At 36.4% G+C, this 23074-nt stretch overlaps 1 protein-coding gene and 1 long non-coding RNA gene across 6 annotated transcripts; one reads left to right on the top strand and one right to left on the bottom strand.

Annotated features, from left to right (window-relative positions):
• Window positions 1-27: 27 nt before the first annotated feature.
• Window positions 28-4574, bottom strand: LOC130047463 (mucin-2-like). Its single transcript, XM_056142641.1, has 3 exons — window positions 4544-4574; window positions 140-3144; window positions 28-42 (listed from the first exon to the last, which is right to left on the bottom strand). The coding sequence occupies exons 1-3, from the start codon at window positions 4572-4574 to the stop codon at window positions 28-30; spliced, it is 3051 nt and encodes a 1016-aa protein (XP_055998616.1).
• Window positions 4575-6575: 2001 nt separating this feature from the next.
• Window positions 6576-19558, top strand: LOC125650880 (uncharacterized). 5 transcript variants are annotated; one of them, XR_008799712.1, is made up of 7 exons: window positions 6576-6875; window positions 7855-7964; window positions 13126-13271; window positions 13524-13562; window positions 15074-15297; window positions 16264-16328; window positions 16781-19558. It is a non-coding gene; the product is annotated as an uncharacterized LOC125650880 (long non-coding RNA). The 5 variants fall into 5 exon arrangements; XR_008799714.1 differs by having other exon boundaries at window positions 7858-7964; XR_008799713.1 differs by lacking the exon at window positions 13524-13562.
• The last annotated feature ends 3516 nt before the right edge of the window (window positions 19559-23074 follow it).

Genomic DNA, 23074 nt, shown 5'->3' on the forward strand with positions numbered 1-23074 from the left:
ATGCATCGGTAGATAACATGTTTTCCATTAGTCCTGATTCTCCTTTGTAAAGTGCTGTATTTGCATCTGTCATTGCTGGTGTTGTTCTTTTTTCTGTCGTAAGAAGTGTTGATTTTGCAGTTGATGATTCTATCATTACTGCTGTTGATATTGTTTCTTTCATTGTATTTGTGGGCCCGGTTACTCCTATCTCTGTATCTTTTAAGGTTGTTGAGATAACCTGCGGTGTGAATTCCTGGGTGAATATTCTTTCATCATCCTGTGTTACGCTTGCTACATTTGCAGAAGAGATGCTTTTCATGGTAATTGTTGCTCCTAATTCTTCTGTTGATACAGGATTTGTTTTTATTTCTGTTGCAATAAATGTTGATTTTGCTGTTGGTGATGGTAATATTTTCGTTATTGTATGTGTTTCTGTTGTTTCTCCTACTGGTTCTGATTCTCCTTTTGAATCTGTTCTTTTTGCTTCTTTGGTTGCTGTAACTGTTGTTGCCTCCATGTCAATAAATGTTGATTTTGGAGTTGATGATGTGAATTTTTCTGCAGCTGTAGATATTGTTTCTGTTGTTCTTTCTGTTTTTTCTTGTACAATTGCTGATCTGGGTTCCGTTTGAAAAGCTTCTGGTATAGCTTCTGTCGTAGGCATTGTTGATCCTGTTGTCATTTTTGTTTCTGTCTCTTTTGCTACTGAAATACTTTCTAGCATCATAGCAGCGGATTCTTGGGTTGTCATTGTTTCTAAGTGCAGTGCTTCTCCTTCCGCAGTGACATTTGGAACATTTTCTATTATTGCTGCTGCTGTTGTTCCTGGTTCACTTTGAGAAATTGTTATTTTTGATTCTGTTGTCACTGGAGTTGTCATTGTTTCTGTTGGGATAACTGTTGATTTTGTTATTCTTTCTTCTGGTGTTAGTAATATTGTCTCCGATGTTGTTCCTAATTTCAAAAGTGTTTTACCTTCTGTTGGAGTTGTTGCATCTATTGCAGTAAATGTTAATTCTGCTGATGTTTTTCTTTCTGTTGTTGTAGGGAATATTGTTGATGTTGTTGTTTCAAATTTTGCTGTTGAAGGTGTTGTTTTTATTTCTGTTGTTGCTAGAATCTCTGTTTCTACCTGTGTTGCAATTGGTGTTGATTCAGTATTTTTTGCTGTTGTAGGTGATGTTGTTTCTAATGTTGGTAATGTTATCCCTGGTTCTCCTTTTGAGATTGTTTTTACATCTGTTGTTGCTGGATTTGTTATCGCTGTGTCTGTAACGATATGTAATGATTTTTCAGATGATGTTATTTTTTCTGTTGATACAGGTGATTGCTTTTCTGTTGTTGTTCCTGTTGTTACCGAAAGTGCTGTTCTTACTTTTGTTGCTGCTGAAGTTGTTGGTCTTTCTTCTGTCAAAGTTATTGACTTTGTTGTGATAAGAGTAGATTTGTCAGACGATAAGTCTATCCTTTCTGCTGATGACATTGACATGGATTTTGCTGTCATATCTGTTTTTTCTAGTGAGATTGTTGATATTGATTCTGTTTGGAATGCTGGTATTTCAGTATCCATTGTGAGCAACGCTGTCTGGGTTTTTTCTATCTCTTTTGATGTTGAAATAGTCACTGGTGATATTCGTGTCGATAATTTTTCTATTTGCAGTGTTGCTTTCGCTGCAGTGACTGGTGACAGTGTTTCTGTTCTAATTACGGTTGTTCCTGCATCTAATTTTGAAAGTGTTGTTGTTTCTTCTGAAGTAGCTTGATTTGTTCTTTCATCTGTCATGATAAGTGTTGTTCCTGTGGTTGATGATGGTATTCTTTCTGCTGTTGTGTGTAGTAAAATTTCTGTTGATGTTTCTGTTGTTCCTGATTCTCCCTTTACATTTGGTGTTCCTAAAGATGTCTTTGTTTCTGTTTCAATAAATATTGATTCCGATGACGATATTCCTTCTGTAAATGAAGGTGGTGTTTTTGTTGCTCTTCCTATTTCTTCCTGTACAACTGTTGATCCTGTTTGCAATGTTCTTTCAGTATGCGTGGTAAACTTTGTAGAACCTGATGTCATTGTTGTGTCCGTCTTCGGTGTTGTGGTAGTTGTGGTTGGTTCTACATGCAGTGTTGCATCTGCTGTATTCGTAGTTGAAATATTTTTAATCGCTAATTTTTCTGCTGGTGTAGATACTATAGTTGCTGTTGTTCTTTGCAAGGTCTCTTGAACCCCTGCTTGAAAGGTTGTTGAATGGACATCTGTTGTAGGTGGTTGGAAACCTTTTGCCATTGATATGTCTAATGATTTGGTTGTGGAAATGGTTTCTACTGCTATAGGTGTTGATTTGTTACTTGTCCCTTCATTCAGAGTTGCTCCTGTTTCATTTCTCATCAAAATCTTTCCTGTTGTTGTTTTTCCTGATTCTGCTTTTGAAGGTGTTGTTTCTTCTGTCACCGATAATCTTGTTGTTGTTCCTATATCAGACGACTGCACATCTTTTGTTGTTGATTGTATCCCTACTTCTGTAGCTGCTGCTGTCCAGGTATCTTCTACTATCCCTGTGACTTTTTCATTTGGTGTTGTACTCGTTGTTGATCTTAACGTTGTTTCGGTATTTTGTGTCATTGATAAAGTTTCTGTTGATTTAAACCTTGATGCTGTTTCTGTGGTTGTTTCTTTGGTTGGTAATGCTGTTTTTAAGTCTGTCGTTGATAATGATAATGATGATCCCGCCACTGCTATCGTTGATGGTACATCTTTTTCTTCTGTTGTTGCCGTTGTTCCTGTTGAGGTTGGATCTGTTCCTAAGAATGTTGTCTTTGATTGTGTCGTTATTAATGTCTCTCCTTTTGTTGTCATTGATATTTGTGCAGCATATGTTGTTGTTCTTGTCCCCTTCGATAAAGTCGATATTTCTACTGGCCCTAGTTCTGTTGCAAGTTTTGTTGTTTTTCTTTCTTCAGGTACTGTGTTTTTCTCCACTGTCGCCGTTGTTCCTCTTTGCGTCGTTGCTTGATCTTCTAGATTTGATTTTGTTGTTGTTCCTGATTCCAATGATGATGTTATTAGGGGTGTTGTTGATAGTACTCCTTCTGTTGGTTTCGTTCCTTCCTCTGTTGTAACAATAGTTGGTTCTGTCTCTGTGATTGTGAAGAGCCAAACGGTACAGATCTCTTATCATAATTCACAAAAAGTCATTATATTAGGTATGATTTGTCAGAAATATGTTCTATTTACACTGCATATTCAGAAACAACAAACGGCGATTAGTACCAAGGAATAAATGCACGTAATTATCTTGTTAGTAGAAAAACGATCTCGAAATTACAAGAAAATATCTCGAAATTACGAGTTCATATCTTAGTAATTATGCGAGTTAATTTTCTAGAAATTTCGAGAAAACATCTTAAACTTACGAGAAAAGATCTCGAAATGACGATTAAATTATCCCGAAATTGGGGGGGGGGGGGTCTCGAAATTGCTAGTTAATTATCCTGTTTCTTAATTCATGTGTGGGAAATTTGTTATATGATTTCTAGTTTGGTATCAAGCTTCCATGACCTAGTCCAGAAAAATGAGTATTGTTAAATATCTCGATACAATTGCTCTGCGCATATATAACATCCGAATTGTCATCCACGGGAAATAGTATTTTTCTTAAATTAAATTGATTAGTTAAATCAAAAAATAAGAATTTTCTCCCATTCTTTTTCCTATTTGATAATATATTTCAGAATAGTGTTAAACGACGATAATCGACAAATCAAGCTTCTTAATTCCTCCCATATGAATTATAGTTTTGCCATCAAAATCGTACATTAAGATAGCTCCACCCTCGGGGGACTTATCAACATTAATGGTTCAAAGTAGAAAATTTGTATTGATTTTCACTTAATATAGGTTAATTTAATCAATAACCGAAGAAAATATATATGTTGCCAGATTTTTAGATATGCCAGACAAACAAAAACAAAAGTTTACATCGACATCTGAAAATCGCACATTTTCATTAAATAGCATGCTAAAAATACATAAAAACTGTTTAAAATGACAAAATTTTAATTTCAACACTTTAAAAAAATTGCTGCTTTATAAATATATAGGAATTAATTGTGGATTTCAAGGAAATCATCGCATGATAAACATACAATAGAGAAATACCAGCATAGGAATTATTGTCCTTGATAACATTTTTGTAATATAAATAATTGATTATTCATAGAAAATATAAACTTTTTCAGTATTAATAGTTAACCAGATTTTTCTTATAATACCCAGTGAATAAAATTCCTCTTAAAGATATATTTCTATCATGCACAAATTTTAATGAAATAAAGATTTTGCATAAAAAAAGGATGGATTTACTTTAAATCACTTCTGATTAATATTATGATTCATAGGAATTTTATATGATATCTTTATACATATTTAAAACTTACGTATCGAGGATATGTGAATGTGAGTGTAAAACTAGGAGAAAATGTAAATCTATGCCGTTGAGTTCGAAAAGAAAGAAGACTTTACTTGTCATAATGTCTATGATAAATGAAACAAGCTGGTAAAAGTACTTACTTTTAGCTACTTCTGTGAATTCTGCGGTCATACCGAAAGTGACATTTAATCCAACTACTGACAATACAAAAATGCAGACGTACAACAGGCTTTTTACGTGTATAAAAATGTTCATGTTTGGAATATTATTGTGTACAAGACTCTGAATATGAAACAGCACATGTTGCCGTCTATTCTGATATCAAGAAACCAAATTTTCATCCATCCAATCAAATTTTGTCCTATGATCAGGATATACAGCTTTGACAATTAGAAATTTGATATTAATGAATTTTGAATCTACCTATAGCATTAACCGTTATTGTTACATCTCTCTTAGTAATAATTAACAGCGTTAAAATCAATACCAAGGCAATATCACTCAAACACAATAGCGCATCAATATCAGAAACATCAATCATCGACGGAAAATCATGGTTCGTCTCGCTTCTCTCACTCTGGGTTTTCAAAGATGCAAGAAGTGTAGCAAACTGTTCTATTACAAATACTGGGTTTCACATAACATGTATTTTCGTGGGCATCGCATTTCGTGATTTCACTGAACAATGTGATTTTATTGGTGAATACATTCTTGAACTGCTAACCTAAAAGTGTTCTTTTCTTTAGATCAAAAATTATATATTTCTCAACTTCGAAAACGACGAAAATTGGTGTTTAAAAGTAATGATGAAACCGTATTGTTTATTTCGACAAAAAATAAAAAACAAGGTGTTTTATTATGAACGAAACATCTCGACTCTTTTTACGTGACCATCCCTCCCCAATACACAACGCCTAGAACAATATTGTGTAAATACCAATATTGTGTGAATACCGTTAGTGTGTGAATACCAATTTTATGTGAATATTAATATTGTGCTATTGACAAGTGTGTGATTATCAATATTGTGTGAATATCAATATTGTGTGAATATCAATATTATGAGAATACAATTTTAAGTATGTGAATATCAATATTATGTGAATACCGTTATTGTGTGAATATCATTAGTGTGTGAATATCAATATTGTGTGAATCAATATTGTGTGAATACCATTTAAGTGTGTGAATATCAATATTGGGTGAATATCACTACTGTGTGAATATCAATATTGTGTGAATATCATTATTGCGTGAATATCAATATTGTGTGAATATCACTATTTTGTGTAAATATCGTAATCATGTGAATACCGTAATCATGTGAATACCGTAATCATGTGAATATAATCATGTGAATACCGTTAGAGTGTAAAAACCGTTATTGTGGGAATACAGTTACTGTATGGATACAGTTATCGTGAACTAGTTAAAACACTTTGGGGGGGAAGAAGTAAATTCTGTTGAATTGGGAAAGCGTCACTTTCATTAAAACTCCTGACGCAGCATCACGACGTGCCGCTTTATCGCGCGCCGACTGAAGGAGAGGACACTCTATACCAAAGTTACCCAGTGTACCCCTAAGTACAACCAATATTTACCTTGTTATACTGAACGTTAATTAATCAAAAATCATCACACCGTTTTAAATCTACGAGATTTGTCTAAATTCCATTACAACATGACTGCAGTATTGAGCAGTATCGCTATGTACAGTGTAGTATTGATATCCAGCGTCTCTCGTGTTGTTAAGCAAGAAAACGGGTGTTAAAGGATTCAAAGATAAACTATACACAGAGTCATATCGAGAGACTTCAATCTTAATTTATTTTCTATATTCATTTATTTTCGATCAATTCAACATGAATAATTAGCAAACAATTAGACAACAAAGATTTTCTCCATTATAACTTTACCTTAGAAAATGTTTTAGCAATCTGAAGCGAATCTTAGTAGAAATTCACACAAGATTTCATTAAAATATTTGCAAGAATTATTTTTATCTTCATATTATTCTGATGAGGTGCTTTAACAAGTCAAGCATCAGTATCTCGTGAGAGATCAGAACCTCTGTGTGTCCATGTAGCTTATTTCTTGATATATATCTAATTATCTATGAAGAACATTCAGGAAAACACAGGAACTTCTGGTGGTTTAATAATGGGTTAACGCTATTTGGTACCGCTTGCAGGGCGGCGACCACGAGTTACCTGCCCCTATACAATGAGTTAATTGCCCCTGTATTTCATCTGTTAAGTTGTACTTAAAATAGGCTAACTCTTGCGCAAAAAAAGATAGAAAATATCAAATATGGGAAAGCGGGACGATAGACCAAACATATATCTACGAAGAGACCGTTGTTGGTGCCGGAAATATCTCTGTCTTTAGTAGTGTCCGCGAGGTATATTAATTTATAAAACATGAGATATTAGTACCATATTGCCCGGGAATCAAAAGATTTTTGCAAGATCGGTAAGTATATTCAATATAGGCTAAACAAGCACAAGGCCAGGGCACGTGGTAAGTCATTCCGCAGTGCAGGAATGACCAAAACTAGCCTACTACGGTACCATTTACAGAAATTACCAAAAAAATGACAAAAATTACCGAGAGAGGAGCTAAAATGACCTCAGTAATACATGACATCTACTATCATATTCACATTAAAAATTTTGGTCCCTCCATTGACGACTTCAATAATTTTTAATTTCGGTCATATCTTTGGTATTTTCTCTGAACGTTTGTAATTTCGGACATTATATGTAACAATCCTACTATTCATTCCACAATGAAGGCCAGTGGGCCTAGATTTTTAATTTGATACACATATAAACTTAACACTGCGCAAGTTACATCACGGAATGCAGTATAGGGGAGGAGAAAATATTTGGCTGGACGAGGAGTCGAACCTAGGATCCCTGCATTACTAGTCAGGTGCTCTAACCACTGAGCTATCCAGGTCGATATCCACGGTCCGTGTAGCCCTAACTACTAAATTCCTCCCTTTAATTTGTCTTTGCCGTCAAAGACACACAACCCAGATTCATTTCACCCCTGGCAGGACAAGAGTGGTCATGGCACCAACTGGTAAAATCTTGCACAGAGGTCCCTAGGTTCAATTCCCGATCCAGCCACAAATTTTCTCCGTGTATGTCTATCTGAGACTGAGTTGGAAAATTACGGTATCTTCATAGTGACAAACTAATGAAAATATTGATCAAATTCGACTGGTCAAGGACTGTTAATATAAATAAATTTGAAACATTGGTCATTGTAATGATTGGGTTCATGTTATACTAAGCTTGTGTTTCAAGACAAGGCTGTCTTCGTTGGTGATGATACTGATGTATATATTTAGAAACAAGTAATGCTTTGATTTTGATTACAGGTGTGGTCTTTAAAAAAATTAATGCATGGCAAGGTTGATAGTGAGACTAATAAATTCTTTCAGCAGAATTCAGCTAGACACAAAAAAAAAGACAATCACTACAGCCTTCCAAGAAGATGGACTGCCTCACAATAGTTTCCTTGAGGACTGTCTTGAAATATCCAGAGTTTAAGGTATGCATTTTGTACACCATGAAAATCAGCTTATAGTTTAGCTGTTATCTAAATTAGAGGGAATTTTCAATAGGGACTGGGTCTTTTCATTTACTGGACCCTTATGTTACAATGACACTGTTCTTCCACCCTGTTAGATCCACTATAACTTTAAGGAAAATAATTGGATCATCCTGTCCCACCAATATGCACATCTACAAATGAGAACTAGATGCTGTCATGAGACAGTAATACCCGCACGTAAGTGTTTGCCTTTAAATGTACTCTCTGTCCAAATGGCGGATCCAGAGGGGAATCCGGGGATTGACACCCCCCCCCCCTTTCTGTGGGACATCTTTGTAGTTTTTTGTTTTTTTTAAAATATGATACTGCTAATATTTGTAGGCAATTATTTTTTATGTACAAGTTGAATAAAATATTAACTAGCACTGGGTGATACACGTATATTTATTTTTATCGATTTTCTTTTTTGGATTCCTGGACACCCCCCCCCCACCCCCCCCCCCCCCCCACCCCCCCCCCCCCCCCCCCCCGTTTTTTTTTATATTGCTGATTCCTATAATGTTTAACTAGCAAAGAAGCCACAGTGTGATTTGGCTACATCATTGCATCCTCAGTTCCAAAAGGGGATGAAGAAGTTGACTCAGTAATTTGACAACTAGGCCTAACGCTATTAAAACAAAGTACTACTTAAAGCCAAACCTCGATATACGAAATCTTCAAAACATGACTGAATTCATCGTTTAAACTTACATTTTCACTACATACCGTTTCGACTGTCAACCAGAGAGAGAGAGAGAGAGACAGAGAGAGAGAGACAGAGAGAGGGGAGTCAATAACTCGAACTTCTTTCCCATTTCAAAAGAAAGAAATTGTGTTGTCAATAAAACCGACGGGCTCATATTACTTCGCATTGGGATGGTTTTAAAGGGCAAGTGACTGTAATCGCAAATGAAAGTTCCTAGCAGAAACAACACATAAGACATGGGCGGATCCAGAAGGGGGGGGGGGTCCAGGGCGTCTGGACCCCCCCCCCCCCCCCCCCCCCCCCCTTTGGAGAACCAAAAAGTTTAAGAAATATTCAATTTTAACGAGACTTTGAGTCCAAATGATATGAACGGTAGATACTTACATGTATATGTACTACTAATTGCTTCATTCAAATTTATCAACACTATTATAATTATCATTCAACTCTAGGATAAATAAGACAACACACTGATACTATATTTACGATATTTTCGTCAGATGCAAGTATCGCTTTTAAAAAGAATTCTTAAAAAGTACATTTGTATATATGTAACATGAAAAATTTTGTTTAAGAAGTAGACAATTTGAAAGTGAAAAGGAAGTGCCAGGAAACGTCAGAATGCAGGACAGAATGCAGGAGTTGCACCATTTACCCTACAGCTTCTGGGGGCCTAGGCCGCCCCCAACCTACTGGGAGTAACCTCTCTCTCTCTCTCTCTCTCTCTCTCTCTCTCTCTCTCTCTCTCTCTCTCTCATTTCTTTGGGATATCAGAAAAAGATAGCGGATAGACGTTGTGAAAAGTATCTAAACGATCAAGTGCTGGACCCCCCCCCCTTCCACTTCAAAAATTCCTACACCCGCTTCTGTACAAGATATACTTCACAAGAGATAGAATCCGGCAGTAACTCGAAAATCCAGGTTTTCTGCAACTCGTCGTAGTTACTTCAGTGTGTAATTTTTACGACAAGTTTAATTTTTAGTGAATTACATTCTCAAACAAATGTGATAAAAGTTGATGATCAGACATCGTCATATTCCACTTTTCCCCTCTCTAAATATAACTATGATCATTTGACCCAGCTGACGTTTTTGTGAGCAAAATATTTACGAAGGTAATGTGACCAGGGTTAAATACTAGATGATACAAAGAGAAGAAATAATGGAGTTTGAATGATATCAATGATGTTTATTTGTGTTTGAATGCATGATGGTGATCATTGTACATTGATAAAGTGGCTTTTTATAGGATCCGAAACAGTGACATGTGAGAAAGTTGGTTGGCGGGGATTTCTACTTTCACTTTTGAGGATGCAGTAAACGGACGACAGGAGGGGAAGCTGCGCATTTCCTCGTTGGATGATTTGTGTACATGTGTGGACGTGGATGTCATTTCAGTGAGTTCACTTGGATTTGAGAGGCTGAGCAAAGGCACAAAGAAATTGTTTCCTGAGTATAGAGTCTGAAACGAGGATATTGCATCATTCCTGATCAGGCAAGTCTGGCTTGTTCATTTATTTTATTTATCATTTCTTTTTTTTTTTTTTTTTGAATTATTTTTTATTCATTTATTGGTTTACAATATTACAGAAGGTGAAATGTACATGTTTAACTATTTCTGTGTATCATGTATGTATATTTGTTTTAATTTTTAATTTTCTTTGGGGGGGGGGGGGGGGGGGGGGGGGGGGGGGCTGATATCAGTTTGTGTAGAGTGTCAGTTTTGTGTATTACTTAAAGATCAGTACCAGTGTCCTACTGTTGAACATTGGGCAGATATGTAAATTGGCACTTGGTTGGTTTATGCAGTCCTCCTTGACATTGACAGGGCTTTCCCATGGAGACTGTTTTCCAAGTTATGCTAGAGTGTCAGTCATCTATCTGTGTCTCGCAAGTACTTGGTGCAGACAGCTATCATGCTGAATCCCGTGAAGGAAGGGGATATAGACTTCCTTTGGAATGACGTACATACTCAATGTTGCGTCGCTTGTGGAGACCCACATCTTGAAGAGTGACCTTGACTTTTGACCTTGACCCCATTTTTAAAGGTCAACCACCTAAGACTTTGTGGAGGAGAAAGTGATCTTGACCTTTGACCTTGACCCACTTTCAAGGTCATTCAAGGTCAACAATCCTAGAATATCATGTGACTACTAAAGATGTAGATGGAGGTTTATGATAGAAAACGTCATTTTTTGGCCCCTATTTGCCCCCTGGGGCCAATATGAAAATTCCGAATCCTTATTGCACATCTACAGGACATTACTATTCAGCTCCTTGAATATCATGTGACTATTCCTAAAGATGTAGATGGAGTTAAAGTGACAAGCTTTGTGAAAGAAAACGTCATTTTTCAGCCCCTATTTGCCCCCTAGGGCCAATATGAAAATTCCGAAACCTTATTGCACATCTACAGGACATTACTATTCAGCTCCTAGAATATCATGTGACTGCTCCTACAGATGTAGATGGAGTTTAAGTGACAAGCTTTATGTTAGAAAATGTCATTTTTCAGGCCCTATTTGCCCCCTGGGGCCAATATGAACATTCTGAAACCTTATTGCACATCTACAGGACTTTGCTATTCAGCTCCTAGAATATCATTTGGATTGCGCTGTAAATGTGGACACAGTTTTAGTGACAACAACCGGGACAGACGGACGGACCGGGATAAAAACAATATACCCGAACTTTCTTTAGAAAGTGCGGGTATAATGAAGCATTGCACAAAGTTTCAAGACTATCCGATAAGCCATATAGGAGAAGTGTTCACAAGATTTTGTGACAGACAGAAAGACGGATGAAGTACAAAAACTATGTCTCCCCCTGGAAGAGGGGAGACATAATTAGAATTTTTTTTAGACAGAAAGGAATGAGATCTCTGCAGGGCTTTCAAAAGTAGCCGGTAGCCGGCGGATTTCCGCCGCCTATAGTAACATTAGGTGCCGGCTACTTTAGTGACAAAAATGTATGTCCAATGAAAAAAACTTTTATAAAACTTTAAACATCTTCCAAACTTTAGTAGACTCAGAAATCGCGGCCGTATCAACCAGGATGTAAAAATGTGTTTACTTGCGCTAAATTTAGTTCAGGTAAATACCGGCACCTGATTGGTCGTCTGTTGGTGTAGAAAATAATACGTCAATTGCAATAGTCGGAAAGCCTCGGATTTACCCAATTCGTGACAACACAGACGAGAAGTTCCGAAAGATAACAACAAGTCCTGAACGTAAAAATCAATGATGTTGACGGAATGAAGAGAACAAATACCCTGTTCAGTTTCGGTTTAAAAAGGCCAGAAGTGAAAGTGAGACGAGTATAATATCAATCAACAATTTTAAAGCGAAAACATAATTTAATCAGGAAAGATTTCAGACTTGCTATTCTTTTTAATTTGCAAATGCCCATGTGGTATTAAATAAAAATGAAAGTAGAATTTTTCAGCACAAATTCGCTATGTTACCAACAAATCTGTAGCTGTTAACTTGAATTTGTGGAAAAATAAAATTATAGGTCATTTAAATGTTATATACTTATTAATTTGTAATAAAGATTGTTTGGGTTTTATTAAAAAAAAATATTGGGGTGAGCAAAACATGCAGTTTAGTTCATTTCAACAATACTTTCTGCATGTAGAAACTTTCTTACAAAACAATTCAGTCTTATAAACTTTCAGTACAAATGTAGAAATAAAAGTGAAAGTTTCTGTTCAAGCAAAGACACTTAAAAATTAATTGATACAGCATTGCAAAAAATAATTACATGTAGTTATCTTGATGCACTTTATTTTTCATTTTGCATCAAAATTAGTACTTTGCAATGTTGAATTTTTTAAGTCTTTGCATGAACAGAAAATTTCACATATGAAACAATAAATTCATGGCAAAAGTAAAAATTTCAGGCAAAAAAATGACAATTTCAAAGCTGCATTTAAGTGCCAGGAAACCGCCAGAATGCAGGATTTTGCGTCATTTACCCCAGAGCTTCTGGGGGCCTTGAGCGGCCCCCAGACCCCCGGCCGTAAGGGCGCCAAGCATTGGATCGCCTTCTACTTTTTCATTTCAGCCTCCTACTTTTAAATTTGTTGAAAGCCCTGTCTCTGACACAGATTTTGCTATGAATATATATCATGTTTTGCTGAGTGAAAACATTTTTTTATTCTCTTTTATTTATACGTATCTAAGCACAAGGTAATTAATACTTTTCATACTTTCCCAATTTGAACATTTTATGTGTCAATTTTCCCAATTCTACGGACTCTGGACCCAGTTTGAAAATGGTAGGAAAACCCCTGCGAAGACTCAAATATGAAATCATTTTCAATTAGAGGTTAAAACATTTAGTGATGAATTAATTACTGGAATTTATGAGGACTACTGAGACAAGTTAAAATGGTGTCATATTTGTCTTCAGATTCAAGAAACGGACTCTATCTGGAAAAGGAAAACAATATCAAAGCTCCTCTGTGAGAAGTTGGCCAAGGAAAGCATTCAGAAGAAAGTGGAGATTCATTGTTTTTACCAGATCCAGTAGATCACAGAAAGCATCTAGTAGGGGAGGTAAATGAAGCATCTTTTACTCCCTATATACAGGGCTTGAAGCTAACTTTTTATGTCACCAGTCCAGCCGGACTGATGGGGTATAATTTCAACCAGTCCGCTGAAAAATTTACTAGTCCAATAGAGTTTTCCAGAAATATTTAAACACATTTCATTAATGTTATTAAAATGAAATTTAGCTCAATATGTCTTAAACAATATTGTAACACTAAAATGTGGGATTTATATTTACAACTCGGATTTGTCTGATAGGTCTACAGATCGAAGCATGCCAAATGTGTAAAGAACAAGGTACGATTGTATACATAAAAAGGCCCAAAAATTTTCTCTCAATAAAATGTGTCTGGAATTAACCTTAATAAGCGTTTTAAGAAAGTAAAATATATGCCAGGTATACTATGTCAACAAAACCAGAATGATATTTCTAATTGGACAGCATTATGACTTTTCCTGCCTTTTTATGCCCCCGAGATCGAAGATTGGGGGGCATATTGTTTTTGTCCTGTCTGTCATTCTGTAATTCTGTCATTCTGTCTGAAACTTTAACCTTGCTAATAACTTTTGAACAGTAAATGATAGAGCTTTGATATTTCACATGAGTATTCCTTGTGACAAGACCTTTCCGTGGGTACCAACATTTTTGACCCCTTGACCTTGGAGTTTGACCTACTTTTTGAAAACTTTAACCTTGCTAATAACGTTTGAACAATAAGTGATAGAGCTTTGATATTTCACATGAGTGTTCCTTGTGACAAGACCTTTCCGTTGGTATTAAACCTTTTGACCTTGACATTTAACTTACTTTTAATTTTTTTTACATTGGTCATAACTTCTAAATGGTAAATATTAGAGCTTTCGTATTATACATGATGATTTCTTTTGACAAGATCTTTCTACTGGTACCAAGATATTTGCCCTTGTGACCTTGACCATCTTTGGAATTGGCCATTATCTGGGGCATTTGTGTTTCACAAACACATCTTGTTTTCAAATAAGCCTGAAAACTGTCAAATGTCGTACAGATTATTGCTCAGGAAAAGATGTGCGCATTTGTCGAGCAAAATAAAAATGATATATATTGTGTATTAATTTAAGATGAAAAACATACCGTACTTAAATATGAATTTGCTCGACGCATGCGCTGTATGTTTTCTGATAAGAAAACCACCTGAATTTGTGGATATTTTCATTGAAAATGGCATTTTTGCAATTTTATGCCAACTTCTAGCTCACGTCATATGACACAAATCATTTTGCTGATCAAACTGAGCAGATTTTGGGTTTGCTAATCCATTCCTTATTTGAATGCCAGGGTTTGAGCTCCAAGTGAAATCATCGATATTTTGGGCCAAATGACTTTAGAAACTGTACCTACTTCTTTCATAAGTATATTTTCCAAAATGATGCTTTAGAAAATTAACTCATCTGACTGACTAAAACAAATGTCAGTCAGTCAGCCAGACTTTTAACCAGTCACGGAGTGACGGGCATACATTAATTTCGAACCCTGTATATATTGCCAGACAAGTAGTCCAAGCAGATTATAAACTTTAACTGAAAAATTTACAAGCCCATTCATAAATTAGAGACCGGTGGCAGTGCAGTGTTTCTCACCAATGCTACAATCCCTAAAATTATGCTATGTCAGTAATTCCCAAATGTCACAGGCATCAAACTTTCAATATACATAAATGAAAATTGTAAAACTTAAATTCTGTTGGCAAAGTTCAGCAAGAGAGGCATACATTTTGTTTCAAATCCCCTTATATAATTACATGTATTCATTTAGAATGTTTTCTTAGTTTCCAGGATTAAGCCAGCCAGTAGATGAGACTATTATATCAAAAATACATTTACTTGTACACGAGGGCAGGACACAAAGCGTTGATGAAACAAAAAGACATTTCCGTCTGTTTGTAAAGGATACTATTTCACCAGGGAACACCATCTCAGAATTTAACAGATGCTTTTACCCCGCCAATAAGGATGTAAGAAATCACATTTACAGGGCACCGAGATTTTGCCAGTAAGTTCTAAAAAAAAATTTCTCAGGCTCAAATGTGCTTTTCTGAGCAAAATTTGTTAGTTGTCTGTCGTCGGCATAAACTTTTCACATTTTCATCTTCTTCTCCAGAACCACTGAGCCAATTTCAACCAAAACTTGGCACAAAGGGCAGATAATCACAAAATTAGGGTGGGGTCATTTAAAAATCTTCTCAAGAACCACTGGGCCAGAGGACCTGAAATTATCATTAAAGATTCCTGACCTAGTGCAGATTCAAGTTTGTAGCTCACCTGAGCTGAAAGCTCAAGTGAGCTTTTCTGATCATTTTTGTCCGTCGTCTGTCTGTCTGTCCGTCTGTCTGTTAAACTTTTCACATTTTCGACTTCTTCTCCAGAACCACTGGGCCAATTTCAACCAAACATGGCCAAAAGCATCCTTGGGTGAAGGGCTTTCAAGTTTGTTCAAATGAAGGGCCATGTCCCTTTCAAAGGGGAGATAATCATAAAAATGAAAAAATAGGGTGGGGTCATTTAAAAATCTTCTTCTCAAGAACCACTGGGCCAGAAGAGCTGAAAGCTTCCTGACATAGTGCAGATTCAAGTTTGTTTAAATCATGGCCCCTGGGGGGTAGGATGGGGCCACAAGTGGGGGGGGGGGTCAAAGTTTTACATACAAATATAGGAGAAAGCTTTAAAAATCTTCTTCTCAAGAACCATTGGGCCAAAGAAATTGACATTTACATGAAAGCTTTCTGACATAGTGTAGATTCAAGTATGCAAAGGGTAGTTTGGGCCATAATAGGGACTAAGGTTTTACATGGAAATATATATGGAAAGTATTCAGATATGGGCCAAAGTGACTCAGGTGAGCGATGTGGCCCATGGGCCTCTTTGTTAACCTATATCTTTTATTTGTGTGAAGATATTCAAACATTAAGAACAGACATATATATATATAAATCTTTTTTTCTTTCAGTTTTTCATCCAGGGTAGTTTAGAACTGTGTGCATTGGTTTTGGAAGAATTTGGGCTGTTTAGGCTAAAATCCATTATGTAAGTTCATCTTTGTGGTGCACAAATTCCATATGGTCATTTCAAATAGTTAACATTGCTTCTATTTTCAATCTGAAATTCTACATGTATTTTGTTTGAGAGATGAAAACAATCCTCGAAACATTATCACCGTTATCTTTAATTTTCCATCATACTTGTGTCAAAGAGTTGAACTTTCTTTACCAGTAATTTTATATTGACTTCGCATTGTGTGATATATAAAGTTTTTATGATTTTATTTTCTGTCTAATATATTCAATATTTAAAGGAAAAAGATAATGGTAGGAGATGGTAGGATAAATTCTAATTATTCAGAGAAACTTGATAAATACTGTGTTTGAGCTTATATACTCGATAACACAATAGAAGAATGCAATTTACTAGTTAAACTTTGATAGGATACTAAATTTAGGATGAGCCAATAAGATTATGTCTTGTTTTTCATGTTACAGGATTGGACAGAATATGAACACACACATCCAATACTTCAAAGATATTATGTTTGTGGAGGCAGAGATTTTGATTGCATCCACTGTTTAGAATACATCCTTAAGGGAAGCAGACTGCCGCCTTTACCCAATGATATAATGATTAATCATAACTATATCTGTTTTGTACCAAATAGAAAGAGCATTGATTCAGGTCATTTTCAAATCCACTGGCATACATTGTACTATACATGCAACCTTTTCAAACTTTACATTTAAGATTTTATAAAGGAAATATCTTAATGTTTCACATGTTTACCTTTCACTGTGCTATGTAATTCATTATACCTGCCATTATGCCAGTCTTCCTGAACATAATTTGTTTTCTGCAATTTCATTGGCCAAGAGGCTTAATCCTGGGTTATCAGATTGAGCATTTATATTTAGTATCCCATTGATTTTGTCAGCCCTATATAAGGAGCTGACTCAGATTTACTCACTCTGCTAGGTTAAAGAACTCTAAGGTTTGTACTTTTCACATGAATTTCGTGTTCGCCTCTTATCTTTTACATAGAGTAGGAAATGAACATAACATTGAGTTAGGGAACAATTTAGATTTTACATTATAATATGTAAATACCTTAGCAGAGTCAATTTACTTGGTTCAGGGTAGTATCAGATATTACTTTTTCAAAGTTTAAGTGTTTAGGCTATCTCAATGTTTCTATAGTTAGCCTTGTCCTATGTTACTTTTAGATGTATGGAAGCCTTTTAGTGTTATAACACTATATTTATGCCCCCATTCAAAGAAGAGGGGCATATTGGTTTGCACCTGTTGGTCGGTCGGTAGACCACATGTTGTCTGCTTAATATCTTAAGAACCATTCACTTGATCGTAATATATTTCATATGTGGGTTGGTTATGAAAAGAAGAGGACCCCAATTGTTTTTCTGGTCGAAATGTCAAGGGTCAATCTACTCTGGACATAGGAAGACACTGCCTGCTCAATATCTTGAGAACCCTTTGCTTGACAGACATCAAACTTGGTACACTGGTACATCTCAAGGAGTAGATTTGAGGTCACATGGTCAAAAGTCAAGGGGTAAACTGGACATAGTAATATATTGTCTCTTATGTTTTAAGAATTATTTGCTTGATTGACACCAAACCTGGTACAGCATAAGGAGTAGATGACCCCTATTGATTTTTAGGTCACTTGGTCAATCCACTCCTGACACAGGAAGATATTGTTTGCTCAATATTTCGAATTGATGATACGACTATCAATCAAATTATGCATGTGTATAACCCTTTTCAATTTTGCACCATGGGGGCTTATATGTTTTACAAACACCTCATGTTTTATAGTTTGTGAAAGCTTGTTAGGGTCATAACTTTAGATTTTCTTATTATGGTACTTGCCCGTCAGAGACTGGACATATTATGGTATGGTGTTGTCTGTCCGGACCTTGTAAGATGGGATACAGACTGAACCGTAAGCTCCAGAATCTTACAACTTGGTACATTTGATCACCATAAAAGGAAGATGCTTATTGTTTTTTAAGGTCAAGGTTGTAGGTTCACTTAATAGGAAAACCTTGTTTGAGAAAATTACAGATTCTTGAACTGAGTATTTTGAGGAAACATTACATAGAAAGTACATGATTTGTCAAATTTCTCCCAATATTCAACTGAGAACCTTATTCTGCAGAGTATTTGTATGGGTATGGAAAATGTGTATGTGGCTATGATTTTGATTTTTGTTTAATTTTTTTTTTTTTTTTGAAAATTACAGGTTTAACCGAGTCAGTTTTTGAGGAAATATACATGCATTAAATAAATGACGGTTTGACCTTTTAACTCCTCTCACAGTTTTGAAACTAGGGTCTTTGTAAATAACTTCTTTGGTGTTTTAGAATATTTACAGATTGTTGATCATGGTAAATTTTGGGGAAATATTTTCTGCAGAGCTCTAGTTGTCTATCTACCGGCCTCCTGTCACTTTTAAGTTTAGGAGCTTTTATTCATGGAAAGAAAGTATGTGACAGCCTGATGATGGCTGATACTATTTAAAGCCTTTTTATACGCCCGTCTTAAGACGGGACGTATTATGGTATGGCGTTCATGTCCGTCCGTCTGTTAGCTTTTTCGTGTCCGACCCGTAACTTAAATACTACAAGGCCTAGAATCATCAAACTTTGTCTGTAGATGCATCTTGGGTAGAAGGTGTGTCGCACATTAAAACCAGGTCACTGTGACTTTTCATTAAGAAGATATCCGTCTGTCCGTCCGTCTGTTAGCTTTTTCGTGTCTGACCCGTAACTTAAATACTACAAGGCCTAGAATCATCAAACTTTGTCTGTAGATACATCTTGGGTAGAAGGTGTGTCGCACATTAAAACCAGGTCACTGTGACTTTTCATTAAGAAGATATGGCCATATATGGCAAAAACTTGTCCGGCTCATAACTTGAAAACTATTAGGCCTAGAATCACCAAAATTGGTCAACTAATGCATCTTAGGTAGAAGGTGTGTCGCATCCTACTTTAAGGTCACTGTGACATTTAATTAAGGTAATATAAAAAAAAATGTTTTAATGGGTACAATCTATACTGTTAACAATATGTGACGGGCGTATCATGTGCCGTGGCGGTGCACTTTATTCTAGAAATGGCATCAGAAAAACACCCTATGTAACCTTTTCTGCTTATACTCATTTATTTTTATTGGAAAACTTATTACTTGTTATCAGCTACTCTAAAACAATATTGACTTGTGCTATAATAAATTTGTAAACTTTACAAGTCTTTTCATTTCAAACAAGGTGTTGAACAAGTTGTTGAACATCATCTGGAATTCACAACCAAACAGGTACAACATGGAAACAGTGTGTTCCATGATTTCTGTAGTGTAACAAGTCCAGTTGATCCCAAGTACACTGTACTATTGACAATGATTGTTTTTGATAAGCACAATAGAAGTTCTACTTTGAGAGAAGCTATAATTATTTTAGTCCTAGCATACACTGCTTCCTGTTAGAGTTAGGGTGCTGTATAACTTGGTACCTCTTTGAGATAAAATGCTTTATCATCAAATCATAAAGCATCTTCCCTCTAACAGATACCAGATTATAAAGCACCCTCCCTCTAACAGGTACCAACTTATAAGGCACTCTCCCTCTAACAGGTACCAACTTATAAAGCACTCTCCCTCTAACAGGTACCAACTTATAAAGCACCCTCCCTCTAACAGGTACCAGATTCTATAAAGTACCCTCCCTCTAACAGGTACCAACTTACAAAGCACACTTCCTCCAACATGTACCAGATTATAAAATATCCTCCATTTATAATCTGGTACCTGTTAGAGGGAGGTTGCCTTATAAGATGGTACCTGTTAGAGGGAGAGTGCTTTATTAGTTGGTACCTGTTAGAGGGAGAGTGTTTATAATCTGGTACCTGTTAGAGGGAGAGTGCTTTATAATCTGGTACCTGTTTGAGGGAGAGTGCTTTATAATCTGGTACCTGTTAGAGGGAGAGTGCTTTATAATCTGGTACCTGTTAGAGGGAGGTTGCCTTATAAGTTGGTACCTGTTAGAGGGAGGTTGCCTTATAAGTTGGTACCTGTTAGAAGGAGAGTGCTTTATAATCTGGTACCTGTTAGAGGGAGGTTGCCTTATAATTTGGTACCTGTTAGAGGGAGAGTGCTTTATAATCTGGTACCTGTTAGAGGGAGGTTGCCTTATAAGTTGGTACCTGTTAGAAGGAGAGTGCTTTATAATCTGGTACCTGTTAGAGGGAGGTTGCCTTATAAGTTGGTACCTGTTAGAGGGAGAGTGCTTTATTAGTTGGTACCTGTTAGAGGGAGGTTGCCTTATAAATTGGTACCTGTTAGAGGGAGAGTGCTTTATTAGTTGGTACCTCTTAGAGGGAGAGTGCTTTATTAGTTGGTACCTGTTAGAGGGAGGTTGCCTTATAAGTTGGTACCTGTTAGAGGGAGAGTGCCTTATAAGTTGGTACCTGTTAGAGGGAGAGTGCTTTATAAGTTGGTACCTGTTAGAGGGAGGTTGCCTTATAAGTTGGTACCTGTTAGAGGGAGAGTGCTTTATAAGTTGGTACCTGTTAGAGGAAGGTTGCCTTATAAGTTGATACCTGTTAGAGGGAGAGTGCTTTATAATCTGGTACCTGTTAGAGGGAGAGTGTTTTATAATCTGGTACATGTTAGAGGGAGGTTGCCTTATAATTTGGTACCTGTTAGAGGGAGAGTGCTTTATAATCTGGTGCCTGTTAGAGGGAGAGTGCTTTATAAGTTGGTACCTGTTACAGGGAGAGTGTTTATTAGTTGGTACCTGTTACAGGGAGGTTGCCTTATAATTTGGTACCTGTTAGAAGGAGAGTGCTTTATAATCTGGTACCTGTTAGAGGGAGGTTGCCTTATAATTTGGTACCTGTTAGAGGGAGAGTGCTTTATAATCTGGTACCTGTTAGAGGGAGGTTGCCTTATAAGTTGGTACCTGTTAGAGGGAGAGTGCTTTATAAGTTGGTACCTGTTAGAGGGAGGTTGCCTTATAATTTGGTACCTGTTAGAGGGAGAGTGCTTTATAATCTGGTACCTGTTAGAGGGAGAGTGCTTTATAATATGGTACCTGTTAGAGGGAGAGTGCTTTATTAGTTGGTACCTGTTAGAGGGAGGTTGCCTTATAAATTGGTACCTGTTAGAGGGAGAGTGCTTTATAAGTTGGTACCTGTTAGAGGGAGAGTGCTTTATTAGTTGGTACCTGTTAGAGGGAGAGTGCTTTATTAGTTGGTACCTGTTAGAGGGAGAGTGCTTTATTAGTTGGTACCTGTTAGAGGGAGAGTGCTTTATAAGTTGGTACCTGTTAGAGGGAGAGTGCTTTATTAGTTGGTACCTGTTAGAGGGAGAGTGCTTTATAATCTGGTACCTGTTAGAGGGAGAGTGCTTTATAAGTTGGTACCTGTTACAGGGAGGTTGCCTTATAAGTTGGTACCTGTTAGAAGGAGAGTGCTTTATTAGTTGGTACCTGTTAGAGGGAGAGTGCTTTATTAGTTGGTACCTGTTAGAGGGAGAGTGCTTTATTAGTTGGTACCTGTTAGAGGGAGAGTGCTTTATAAGTTGGTACCTGTTAGAGGGAGAGTGCTTTATTAGTTGGTACCTGTTAGAGGGAGAGTGCTTTATAAGTTGGTACCTGTTAGAGGGAGAGTGTCTTATAAGTTGGTACCTGTTAGAGGGAGAGTACTTTATTAGTTGGTACCTGTTAGAGGGAGAGTATCTTATAAGTTGGTACCTGTTAGAGGGAGAGTGCTTTATAATCTGGTACCTGTTAGAGGGAGAGTGCTTTATAAGTTGGTACCTGTTAGAGGGAGAGTGTTTATTAGTTGGTACCTGTTAGAGGGAGAGTGCTTTATAATCTGGTACCTGTTAGAGGGAGAGTGTTTATTAGTTGGTACCTGTTAGAGGGAGAGTGCTTTATAATCTGGTACCAGTTAGAGAGAGTGCTTTATAATCTGGTACCTGTTAGAGGGAAGGTGCTTTAAGTTGGTACCCATAGTATGTTACAACATAGACCATAGCATATCTTGTGCATCTGACAAATTAAACGTTATAAACTACTATCATCAGTTAACTGAAAATTAGAAAGTTCAATACATTGATAAAATTGAAGTTCTGTACAGTTTTAGTTTCAATTAAAATAACTAGTACGAATAAATAACACTACTGCTATTATAGACAATGAAGTACAGAAGACATCAGGAATTAATTGAAAAGTGGAGTATATAATATGTATCGGTACTGCATGTCTGAAAGTGCACAAGATTTAAAAACAAAATCGATTGGTTTTGGATAGTCAATATCATAGGCGTAGCTTGAGTTATAATATTACCGAGGCAGGGGGTCTGGGGAGCTGCGCCCCCCAGAAGCTATCGACATTTTAACAACGTAAAAGTTTTTTTTTTTTGTTTTTTTTTACCGAGGCAGCTGCCTCGGTTGCCTCAATGGAAGCTACGCCACTGAATATTGACATTTATGGTCATAAACTGGTGATTATACAATGTTTGTGACTTCCATCTCTTACTTCTGGGAAAGTTGGAAAAACGTCATTATATTTTGCTGCTATTTTCTTGTGTATAAAGATCTACATGACGCAGATTCTTGTGCATAGAAAATCGTTTTACTTAATGAGGACTTGTTCTTAAACCTCGGGTTGTCTTTTACAAAAAATATCATTTTACATGTATTCACATTTCATTTACGAAATGACACTACGCCGTTCTTAATGACAGTTATGATGTTCTAAT

The sequence above is a fragment of the Ostrea edulis genome, chromosome 1, assembly GCF_947568905.1.
Source record: "Ostrea edulis chromosome 1, xbOstEdul1.1, whole genome shotgun sequence".
NCBI lineage: Eukaryota > Metazoa > Mollusca > Bivalvia > Ostreida > Ostreidae > Ostrea > Ostrea edulis.

Coding starts and splice junctions, on each gene's coding strand:
- LOC130047463 (XM_056142641.1), bottom strand. CDS start 4,574: ATGACCGCAGAATTCACAGAAGTAGCTAAAA. Junction 3,145..4,543: donor ATTCACAGAAGTAGCTAAAA/GTAAGTACTTTT, acceptor AATTATGATAAG/AGATCTGTACCGTTTGGCTC.